The sequence below is a fragment of the Perna viridis genome, chromosome 12 (assembly GCF_037379345.1).
Source record: "Perna viridis isolate PV_CMFRI_1.1 ecotype Kerala chromosome 12, ASM3737934v1, whole genome shotgun sequence".
Taxonomy (NCBI): domain Eukaryota; kingdom Metazoa; phylum Mollusca; class Bivalvia; order Mytilida; family Mytilidae; genus Perna; species Perna viridis.
The window spans coordinates 36,085,326-36,098,022 of NC_142456.1; the positions used below are offsets into that span (position 1 = coordinate 36,085,326).

The following is a 12,697-nucleotide window of genomic DNA, read 5'->3' on the forward strand; positions in this document are numbered from 1 at the left end:
GAGGCAATGGAAATTAAGATAACCATAATCCATATTGGAGGGCTTGGCCTCAGGTCACCAAGAGGCTTATCTCTAAATCAATCCTTTAGCTAATATGGTCCACATACAAAATTAGTCCATATTTCCTCTGACCCTGCAACTCTCCTCTTTTTCATTTGGATATTGATATGTAGGGTTGGGTCAGAACGATGTGTTATACAAAAAATTGGAGATTCAGCGGTACCACAGAGTACAGCCCTTCAACCGCTTGCAATGACTTTCAAGTTGAAATTGTGCATGTCACACCTACCTAGTTCGTGGATCGTTATGGTGTATCCATCTGCACCATGAAAACTGATTTATTCAACGGGTCATAGTTTTCCTTTCCTCTTTTGTCTACCCAGACTTGACTTTTTATGAGCAACTCCGCAGGTGTTTCTAGAAAAGCAGAGGACGCTTACCCTACCGGTGCACCTGGTCCATGCTCCCAATTTTTAGTGGAGTCCGAGTTTTTCACTTGCTTTTGTTACTTAGTATGTATGATTTTAGTTACTCTACAGTGTGAGAAACCATTTTTCCCCAACTTGCCATTCTGGCTAGTGGAATATTGATCTTGCTAGTCAAATATAAATTCAACTACCCACATTTTCTTTTTTTTTTCTGTACTATCATCTTTTTTCTCTTGGATTTGACTATCTCCTGTCTTTCTGCAACTATCTTTTCATTTGTTTTTAAATTTATCAAAAACTTTTCCATTTTCGAATATACCCTCCCATTTAAGTTTTTCAAGTACTTTACAGTAACAAAATAAGTACTCCATTTCTTGTTCATTTTTATTTTAGCAATAAACAACTAATTTGCAAGGTAACAAATCTTAAATTACCAAGATAATTTCGTTTAAATACTAATACGAGATCAGGACCGTCGCCTAGGTTTTGGCGCATCCCATTTACCAGAAATTAAAATGGCAGATCGTAAACAATGCTTTACAAGTCAATAAAATTGTGCATATCATGCCAAAATTCACTTGAAATATTCAAGCTAAACTTCTTAAAATGAAGGGAACATATTTATAATGTATGATGTTAAGGGATGTTTTACTAAGTAACCTGTTGGCTGGTTAACTTTCCTTGGACCTTGCCAATCAATTGATGGTCGCCAAATTGACGAGTGTAAGCAAATGAGAACTCGCCAAAATACACATCTACTCGTATTTGGCGAGCGGTTGTTTTCCACACTGCTCTATGTTCTTTGTTGTGAATGTCTGTTTTCCATATCTAGTCTTTGTCCCTAGATTACATTCTTTTTATTACCAATATAACCTTGGTTCCCTTGATTACTCTTTGATTCTGGAATCATTTTCCTGTATGCTAATACCAAATTAACTACAAGAATTACATTATGGAAGGAACAGAGCAGAAACGATTTTTAAGACTGGAATCTAACAGAATATTTCAAAATTCCACAGAAAACTCACGTGTGTACTACCCTTCCGTTCCAAAAGTAACATGCTCTCTTTTACGGTTCAAAAATTTTAAAACATTTTAAATGTCAACAAAACAGGGTCTCAAATGGAAAATGATCAAAACTTCAAAAAAAAAGGTAATTTTTGTAGCAAATTTGGTATCAGCATACAGGAAAATGATCCTGGAATCAAACTAGGTAGATATGACATGCACAATTTCAACTTGATTCTTGAAAGTTGTTACAAATACAAGCAGTTGAAGGGCGGTACTTTTTGTATGGCACATCATTCTGACCCCAACCCGGCATATCAATATCCAAATAAAAAGAAGAGGGTTGCAGTGTCAGAGGAAATTTGGACCAATACAAAATGACCTGAAATGTTTTTAAAATGGACGTCCTTGTTTTGAATGTAGGTTAGTGAGGTCTTACCGCTGATGAATCTGCGAGAGCAGTGTACATTTTGTAAGTCAGCAAAAATTACACTATGACGATTTCAAAAGTTGTACAGAGCTTATATTTCCTGTTTGATTTATCGACTTTAAATAAGGTTTACTTGACTTGATTACCTGCCTGTACTGCCATTACACATTCAAATCGTCTCGGGTCTTAATTATCCTTAATTATGAAAAGGTCCGATAAATTCCTTATAGCAAAAGGATGGTTACCTGTTTGGAATGACTTATGTTCGGATAACAGTCAGAAAAAAAAAAAAAAAACGCATATGGGTGTGGCTATCGTTCGAGGTTCTGTTGTGGAACATTCAAGTCCCAAATAATCGTAGAATTTTTCATGAGAAAATTTTGCTCTTCAATCCTTTGAATAAGTGTCTTTCTTTATTGAAATGGTGGTAAAATCTCAACGAAAATGCTGCTGTTGATAATGTATTACACTTACCCTAAAAATGAACCTCTTTTCCTGGTTCCCCCAACATATCCATGTTTCAAAACAACTTTTTTCACTTGAGTATTATATAATAAGGGCGAAATTTGATGGGGAGAATTTTTTTTTCATCAAATTAAACTTAAAATACAACTGACCAATCGATTGACCAGCAAAAAATTACACTATATAACCTCCGATATTAAAAAAATGCCTCATAACTTAATCAATATTTTCGACCAAACAAATTCTACTAACGTCGGAAAATATCGTATTCGCCCAAAACGGCCAGGGCGCATATATATATATATATATATATATATATATATATATATATATGACTATGTCTCAGGACAAACGAATATCATTAAGTGCTTATTTACTATTAATTAGCTAGTTGTCAATAATTGAAGTTGAAATTATTATAAAATTTAAACAATAATAAATAATAATATTAAATTCAATAGGCAAAGTTGCGTTGCTATAAAAAGCTACAAATAGACAACCAGATATTATGCAACTTATGGCATAACCTTATTTGATGAATAGTCATCAGCTTTTACTTTACCGAAATATATGGAGGTGTTTTATTATGTATTGTTGTTGTAAATTCATATCAGATTTCATTTAAAATATACATTTCTATTAACCTTCCTCAATACATTAATGCAACTTATATCTACGGAAAACTTGGAATTTTTCAGTTTAACAGTGAAACAGTTTACTTGTATAGGTAGACGATTTTATTTTTATCAAAAAAATTAACTTCATATCAATGCAAACTTTTGGTGCAAACTATAGTTAAATATCTTTTTTTTTTATTTCATTTTGATTATTTCATTCTGTTTCTTCCTGTTTCGATTTGTTTTGCTTTATTTCGATTTATTTCTTTTTGTTTCGATTTTGTCTTGCAGTTTATGGGTACCCCCCATAAGAATCACCTAATAACATAAATATCTATCATATCTGGCCAACCGCTGTATAGTTGTAACATTTTTAGATCAAATTTAATTTGAGACCGATAAATAAATGGTGGTGTTTCTTACGTACTTGCCAAAAAGTATGAAATATGCTTTTTATTAAATAAAACATGTATTTTCTTTGCATGTAAAAGTTACAAACCTGAAAACAGAAGTCCCCAGGAGCTGCTTAACATCATTTTCCTTGACTTTGCCTGGAATGCATGTTATAGACGGTATCTCCGGTGGTTTTGTGGGGGTCAGTTGATCAATATCAATTTGTAAGGCCTGGAGTTTCTTTATCAAAGCACCATCTGGGCGGGCTTTCTTTAGCATTTTTCTTTCAGTGTCCATGGTTTGCATTGATTTCAATTCTGATTTCATCGAATTTAAAACCCGTTCAATTTTCATTTTCTCTTGTTTCGATTTGCCTTGTACTGATTTTATCTTTTCCGCAATACATAAATCGATCATTGCTTTCATACGATTTCCTTCCTGTTCTATTGCCCTGATAACATGTGCAACTTCGCCTTCGAATTTCTGAAGCCCAGATGATACGTTCTTAATATTACTTTCAAGGTTCCGAATCTTTGGCTCCAACTTCAGGGAATTAGCCTCTCGAAATTCTGTAACAAAATCATGGATTGCGGAGAATTTGTGACCATTATGTTTTCCTGTTACACAACTGCTACAAACGGGAACATTACATGTTTTGCAGACGAAAGTGTAAGTTTCATTGTGATCATCACATTTTGATTTTACTTCCGGAATCACTTCTGTTGCCAACTGAAACTCGTGACTACGCGTAGATTTCTGCTTTTTGTGAAGAACCTTACAGTTGTCGCAGTAGTATTGTTCACAATCCAAACAAAAGTGAGTTCCCGGTGCCTGTTCACAGATCTCACACCGTTTCGTTGAAACCTGCGCCATATTTGGTTTACTGTACTGAACCACAGGTAAATATATCATGTGATTTAAATATGTAAACCAGGTAATTCTTTATCGTGGATAAATATTTATCGTTTTATGTATTGCATGCCGTTATCTTATAGTTTCCTGGTTAGATTTACATCATACTATTTTACAATTTCATGGGTGCAGTCATTTGTAAAGTTACTTTCTCGAGTCGGATGAACCAAAATCAACTGAGAAAAACATATACGAATTCTAGTTAAATTAATAGTTAGCCTATTGATATTTCATTGAAATGTAAAACTGAGAAGTGATATATTAGTAAGACAGTTCGTCAAGCAAAAACACACCAACAAACAAGGAGCTGGATCTTAAGTGTGTTCTGTAATCATTTTATCACGAGCATCTCCAAAGTTGTATGTATTAACCAGATGGTAAGCGTGCAGTGGCCGATAATAGTGGGGCAACAACTTAATTCTAGAGCCGTCAAATGACATATGGATAAAATATTGATTTACTGTATTGTAGCTGAAGGGATTTGGTCCTGCCTAATTTCACGTCTCACCTTAAACACTGAAAACACTTTTTATATTTGCAACGTATTTTGTGTTGTTTCTTTATTAATTTCAAATTTCATCTGACTGGATTTTTATAATTCTCACCCTTCGTCAAGGCTAATCTCATGCTTATCCTGTATGTTATTAGTTTGTATGCCATATCTTTTATCTTGAATTATTACTGCAATAGAAACTTGTGCTACATGTATATTCCCGACTCTAAAGGTTCATTTAAAGGCACTTGTACAGATGTAAACTCAGTATTTTTTCGTTGAACATTTTGTGCTGTGCGTTTAACGTATATAAAGAGTATCATAAAATGGAAGCTAATAACCCCTACAAAACTTGGATATCAATTCATATTTTTGACAAAAAGTACATATGTGACTAATTGAGGTGTGTTTATTTTACGACCCACTTGACGTGGGGTAGTAAAATAATAAGGATAGCCGTCCATCTGTATTCAAAACTGTATTCAATACCAGTTTCGGAAACGTGATACGCAGATATACTTTTTTTTCCTAAATGGAAATGAAACATGATTTTAAATAGGATTTTGAAACGATTCCGGTAAGTTTGTAGATATAATATTAGTCAACATTTGTTTAAATATAAAATTGTTAGAAAGAAAAATCACTATAAAATCAGGAAACGCGGGTTCAAACGGTAATCAAGAATATTATACAAAAACAAATCACGACTAAGAAAATAGGCACACAAAACGCAGATCATTGAATATCACGTACAAAGTAACAAAAGTAATCGACTCCACTGAAATATGGGAGGATGGACAATGTGCAATGGTAGGATACGCATTCTCTGCTTTTCTACTAAAACGTTCATTTAAATATTTTGTCGTGTTATTTGTTAGTAAAAAGCTTCCGCTTGTCTTGGATTGTCGTTTAACAATCAATATTAGAAATTCATAACTTTTATTTGATAAGATCAAAATCAATAGTTTGGGTAGTTTTCCTGCAGGAGAGAAATGTAGTGTCATCATGATATCAAGTCCTACTAGAACACAAGGTAATAATGAGTATGAATTGCTCATTTACTACTGTTTCTATGTACGTTTCTCATTTTGGTTATTTCACGTTCTTTGTAGTGTGTTAATGTTTCCCTGTCTGGTCTTTGTCCCTGGCTTACACTCCTTTGATTCCTGTTACAATCTCGGTTCTTTTCATCTCTCCTTGTTGGTTTACTTTTAAAGTTTGCTATAAATACGTTTTGTCTTATACAAATCATACAACGAACTTTGAACTGCACCACCTTTTACATGGTCAGTTTTTGATTTTTCACTAACATAACATTAATGCACATACCTTAGGTGGCGAGAAAAAAAGATACTTTTTGTTACAGGGAAAACAAATCTCGTGTTGGCCTGAACTTCGTCAATGTTTTATGGAAAACATTGACAGATCTGTATATCCCGACCCTGGGGTCACTATCAGAAGTTTTGGTCATATGTGGGTAAGAATATTTCATAAACTTTTGCACGTCATGTAAAAAACACCTGTTAATACCTACAATATAAAAGTAAAACGTATAACCACGAAGACTAAGAAGACACCTTTTGAATGCATGATAATTCATAACCATAAAGGCGACAAATGCACCAGCGTATAACTTTAATACATAATAGTAAATACGTCCAGATTTCATCAAAATGTCTTCAGCACACCTATAAGTAAGCTCTGCAAGGCCACCACAACAAAAGGATTAAAATCAAGGATTACAGAACAATGTCACTTCTTCAGAATTAATTGTAACGTCAAATCAGGCATAATGACTTATTAATGATCAACAACTTCTGACAGTGGACATGCACATGCCTAGTATTTTAATGTAAGGTCAAGCTCTGGCATAACGCATGAGTTGTGATATGAACACTCCATACGTAGGAGCCGAAGGGATGTTGCCACAGATGAAAGGAAATTTGACAATTCTGAATGAAAAGTCATCACGTTTGTCGTAAAGTTTGGTCAATAGTTTTCCTTTACCATCGATTTCTAAGTGTAGGTCAAGATATGAGGCTGACTTCACAGTGTCTGTAGTATCCTTTATCTCAGGTTCTGTTGGGTAGATGCGATGTATCAAATCCCCGAAATTAGGATTGTTTAAAAATAATACGTCATCTATTTAGCGGAAACTGAGATTGAAGGATCTAGCAGCCAAACGATATTCTTTCCTTCTAATCAGATCAGCTATAAAGTCAGCCTCATAAGAGTAAAGGAATAGGTTAGCAAGTGAAGGAGCGCAATTTGTTCCCATTGGAATGCCGACCGTTTGTTGAAAAACACGTCCACTACACTGGACAAACATGTTGTCGATTAAAAATTCCAAGCATTGTGTAAGCATCTTCCTCTGTATATTTGAAAGATGATTTGGAATTATTTCTTACAAAGTATAGGGAACCTATACCAAGAACTATATATTTGAAACCAATGTTCCAAGAATGGACAATGACTTTATAATAGCATCCTTTACGAATAAATTCATTAAAGGCATTAAGGAAACTTGATAAATTTCTCGGATGTTTTTGGAAAGAATGTGTTTTATAGATTGTGTTGATAATGAACTGGGTGACACAAAACCATTTTTTAACTAAAAAGCTGCATGTTTTATTATATTTTTGTATCAAACGATTGTAACGGGTAAAACAAATTAGTAAATAAGTTTGTGATATCGATATTTCTGGTGTAAAAGCTTTTCTGCGAAGAATATTCTCCGTTCATTATTATCTGACACTTTATTACAAAGAGAACAAACCAGTTTTTAAGACAAATCAAATATTTCCGAAACATATACTTGAACATAAATTTTTTTTTTTTTTTTTAGAATAAAGGAATTAACAGCATGAATGAGAACCAAGTAACAAAGAAGCTTTATAATTTCATCATTAATGGAACAGAGATTATTGATCTTGTCTTCTTAAGCAGTCACCTGAGAGATTTTATTAGTCAGTCCACTGTACCCTATAGTACTCTTGCCAAACGACGCCCAGTTCATTACAGGTGAGATATAGATTTCTTCTTTCACTTTACTCTTTAGTTCTGTTTAAGTCGAGTTTATTACAGTTGATTGCTAAGTTATGTACCTGAAATAGCTTACTTACTGAACACGGTAGTTACGATGACGTTTAAATCATTTTGATGATTATCTTTTAGAAAAGTATGTCATAAAATAGTCCAAAATGAAATTCTGAGTTTTTTAATGGTTAATTAATCATTACATATTTTAATTGTTTTTTTTTTAATTTCCTTCCAGGTTTAAAAAATGTACTGTCTTTTCTGTTTTTCCCCACTTCGTGGTGCAAAACCAATTGTTTTCACGTTTTCCCGAACAATATACTTGATTTTTTTTCAGGGAATCTTCCTCCTATCAACAGAAACAAGAGACAAATGACAAATTCTAGAACTTGTTCTGACGGTTCTTTGCCCAGGCCAAAATATGGTTGGACACAGGGACGTTGTGACTATCTCAATTTTTGCAAGTTAGTTTACAAAAATCTGTTTATATCAATTACGTTTATAATATTCACTACGAGGTAGAATAATACAAGAATACAACTTATTTACTTTTTTTTTCAAATTTTGGTTTGCTTTACAAGTATGTTAAAGAGTAAACCATCACATGCAGCAGTTAAAATAAATACATCGGAATACCTAAATAAAACGAATGTATACAGAATTTATTTTAAACAATAAATATAGAAAAATGTAGTCAAATCTAACAGCTCTGCCAAATACAATACAATAAATGGAGCATCAGAGTTTTAAGGTTTATCAAAAATCCTAAAATACACAATTTCGATTAATAATCTATGATATCAATCAGGTCAGACAAGTCTATTTCTGTTGCTGGTAAATACAATTGTTCCACCAACAGTGGTATCGATCAGTGGTTGTTATATACAAAAATACAAGCATGCCGCTCATACTCATATGTTGAAATGTATAATTTTCTTTTCTTCCTGTTTTTACTACAATGTATCTATCTTCAAAGTTTGTTCGACGGAGCGTTGGCCACATCCTATATACGTAGATACTCTGACAGATAAGTGGCTCAAAATTGTTCTGACAGAAGTGACGTATTTTGGAAATGACGTAGGCTGTAAGAAAATTATTGTTGACCGATGCGCATTGTGTGTTAAAGGAAATTTAGTATTTTGCCGTTGGTCGAGGGATTAGGTTAAAACAGTAGCATTACAACAACTTTGCCGTATATTATCAAAAGATTTAACTGTTAATTGAATATAAATATGTTCGCCTTTCATGAGCAAAGTCTAAGATCATATTACTGTTACAGTAGTAGACAGAACCTGTGCTAAGACAGTGTAAATACAAATCCTAATTAAGACGACAATTTTGCGTATATTTTTTTTTGAATTGTAGGTACATTGGTATTGTAAATGGACATGAGAAGTTTGATTGTGAAAATAATCACGTGATCGGAAGGAAAGCATTTGCCTGTTTTTGATGTCCTAATGAACACACTGTGTCAACTTACACTGACTGTAAAGAGCAAGGATTTGTAAACGGTTGATTGAATATGAATAAAAAATAAACTAATAAAATGAATAATATTCAAGTCTATCCATTTAATAATTCGTGTCTCTAAAGTGTCAAGAAATTTATATTCTTGTAGTGAAGTGTGTAAAACGAATATTTCTTTTGTTTTCTTGGTTATTTGTTTAACCGATATAAAGACATCCTCTATCGATAAAGACAGTGGTAGTTTTGATGTTTTGATTACTGTTAAACAACATTTTATATGCTTTTACGAAACCGTTTATATCGGCAGGACACTAATTATGCAACACTTATTGCATACCTTGTTCTGTTCTGTTCTGTTACGAATCATAGTTTATGGCTAGAATAAATAAAGACTCTTCCAAATATTATTCGGTAGAAAATGTAATAACACCTGTAGATATTTGGACGATTTTTGGCTCTAAACAACGATGGCTGCAATGTTTATACCAAAGAACTTGTATCCTGTTTAACTGTCATTGAATAAAGCGGATATTAAAAAAAAAAGATCTTTTCTTGATCTTAGTATTATTATAGATAATAGTAAATCAAATACCAAAAGTGATGATTTTTAATTCTCTTTAGTCAACTATCCGTTTTATGATGGTGTCGTCCCTTGTCACCATGCATTATATAGTGTTTACATAACACAATGGGTTCGATTTGATCGTATCTGTAACAATATTTCGAAATTTAACGTAAGGAATCTATATATAACCAGGAAATCACTTTAGCAAGCTTTTTAATATCAAAAGCTCGGAAAAGAGTAGTCAAGAAAAATAAAAATTCCAGCGGATATCAAAAGAACGTAATCCGGGGACAAAGTCCAAACATGGAAATCAGACACACACACACAAAAGAAGATGAAATGACCAAAATAATACACAGAAAGTACCAAAAGTAAATAAGCAACTCGGACTCTACTAAAAACTGAGAGCATGGACCAGGTGCATCGATAGGACAGGCGTCATGTGATTTAGTAGAAACACCCGCCGAGTTGCTCATAAAAAGTCAAGACTAGGGTAAACGAAATAGGAAAGGAAATATATGACACGATCTACGAGTTCATGATGACGACCATGAAACCTCTGTAGTGATGACTTTAAACTTGTAGCAAAATAGCCCTATTCTAGAAGCCTTATTGTGATAAGTCTAGCGCAATACAAAGAGTTAGTTACGGACAGCTCTGGCTTAACGTATGAATTGTGATATGAAAACTCCATAGGCGGGTGCTGAAGGGATTTTACCTCAGATGAAAGGAAAGTGAACAATACGGAGTGAATAATCATCGTGTTTGCTGTAGTTTTGTCAAAAGTTTTCATTTACCATCGATCTCTAAGTGTAGGTCCAAATATGAGGCTGACTTCACAATGTCTGTAGTATCCCGACTGTTTTTTTTTTTTTTTTAATTGTTGATTTTTAACATTTAATTAATACATTTACATGTTTTTCCCCTCAAGTACATATGTACTTATAATGGATTGATACGTGCTGGTATCTCTAACCCTTTGTTTTACGGTAAGATTGTATTCAAAGCTCGGTATGTTCGATGCTCAACCATTAAATTTACTTAACCGTTGAATGTGCTCATTCGCGCAGGATATAGTTATGATATTGTAGTCAAATCTTCTAAGATAGCATTTTTTTTTCGCTCACACGGTCTTTACCCAGGAATTGAAAAAAAAACTATATTAAAAAGCAATTTTTGGCATGACATAGATTGTGCTCTTATTGTTGGAAATATGATGTACCGTGGTTCTCAACCCTACATTGGAAGAATAAGGGTTTTACATTCGATGGGGACATTTTTTGTAGGTTTAAACTGGTCTGAAGCTGACATGTCAGTTAACTGCTTGTAGTCCTTAGATTGTACATTTGTGTAATATGTATTTAGTTTCTTAATGTTCATTGTAACAAGGTTTTTTTTTCACAGTGGTCATATTTTTAAGGGGAGGGTTGTGATTAGGCCAAAGTATTTTTTGCGCTTGTCCCAAGTCAGGAATTTCTTGCCTCTATATGTCTTGTTTGGTGTCATCTTAGGTTTATTTTGTTACTTGAGTATATAAGAGCATCTCTTTTGTTGTTCATGTGAAAAATGATGTATTGGAGCCAGCTGCAGCCTACCCTGTGGTGTTGGGATTTCTTGGTCGTTGATTGAAGACCTATGAGTGGCCTTGGCTGATATTTTCATACCGCTGGGTTTGTTTGACACATTCATCATACCTTTTCTTTATAAGTGTATATTTTTAAAGTCTTTAACATTTTTTTTCTAATTTTATTTTCCAAAAGAACAAGCGGTCAAAAACTTTGAACATTTCCAGGAAAAAAAGATTAATCTGGTTATATTTAAAACAAAATATAAATTACTGTGTCTCACACTTTTACGTTTAATCAAACTTAGATATGTGTTAGAATGTCAACCACCTATTTGACATAAGCATAGTCTTGTTTATTATAGTTCTTAATAAGTGGTATTGGATCAGTAAACATGTGTTTTTTGTCTTCTTTTCATCATAATGTTTTAATTTGAATCCTTACTTATTTGTATTAAATCGAACTTTCTTCACATAGATACAATAATGTGTTGCTCTGGTTTTAAATAGCCAAAACAGTGTCTCCTTAGGGTTCTCAACTTATATTAAATACCAGTAAGCCCCTTTTTAATTGACGCTTATTGCTGATTTATACGAGGAAATGTGGTTTAAATATATGTAATCGTAGTTTTACATTGTGTTATTAAATGACTATTCTCAAATTAAGAGTCTGTATTAGGTTCGAGGCTGTAGTATTGGCCAAGGGTCTATACAGCTGATAAAGTCCCAATGCGACTGTTCAATGACGTATTACAGTTTTATGAGAAAGAAAAACAATAATTCAATGAAACTGTTATAAAAATGCTAAGAATACGGAAACGAAAGTTTAAACAATACAAAAAATACAAGGCATTGATATTAAGATTAAGATTATGAGGAAATGCATCAATGTACAGCTGAGTGATTTATGATACAGTAAAGTCTTTAAGACAATCGAGTTCTCGTTTCACAATACTGAATATGGCTTGATAAATATGTCCATGCTTTTGTTTTGCTTGTCGCGTCGATCATCTGTAATATTGCTTGAGTAAAGAATTTTCAAGGCGAAAAATCGAGATGCGATATCGATACAATAAACGATAAGCTGTATAATTGCATTGGTATTTGCAGATATGTTTTAGTTTGAACTCAACTGAATGTGATAGAATGTATCAGGCGTATTCAGTAAGAACAAATATATTACAGTTTTCGGTGGTGTGAATTACTAGAAAGTGTCTCAGTAGAAATTTATTCAAATTATTGAAATAATCACGTAAAATACCTCTTCCTCATAACTAAAACGAGAATCAAAATGTTACATGAAAGTAAAATAAAGTTAC

The 12,697-nt window shown here is 33.2% G+C and overlaps 1 protein-coding gene and 1 long non-coding RNA gene across 11 annotated transcripts in view; one reads left to right on the forward strand and one right to left on the reverse strand.

The window, feature by feature from the left end:
* LOC148602130 (E3 ubiquitin-protein ligase TRIM45-like) overlaps positions 1-4,257 on the reverse strand; it is a 113,490-nt gene extending 109,233 nt beyond the window's left edge. For all 8 annotated transcript variants that reach the window (XM_088556316.1, XM_088556319.1, XM_088556317.1 and 5 more), the window contains exon 1: positions 3,448-4,257. In XM_088556316.1, the coding sequence (XP_088412442.1) occupies positions 3,448-4,253 (806 nt within the window). In that variant the 5' untranslated portion in view covers positions 4,254-4,257. The remainder of the gene's footprint in view (positions 1-3,447) is intronic.
* Positions 4,258-4,292: 35 nt separating this feature from the next.
* Positions 4,293-9,324, forward strand: LOC148602135 (uncharacterized). 3 transcript variants are annotated; one of them, XR_015917291.1, is made up of 6 exons: positions 4,293-5,323; positions 5,732-5,779; positions 6,113-6,223; positions 7,592-7,767; positions 8,120-8,246; positions 9,148-9,324. It is a non-coding gene; the product is annotated as an uncharacterized LOC148602135 (long non-coding RNA). The 3 variants fall into 3 exon arrangements; XR_015917290.1 differs by having other exon boundaries at positions 4,293-5,779; XR_015917292.1 differs by lacking the exon at positions 5,732-5,779.
* The last annotated feature ends 3,373 nt before the right edge of the window (positions 9,325-12,697 follow it).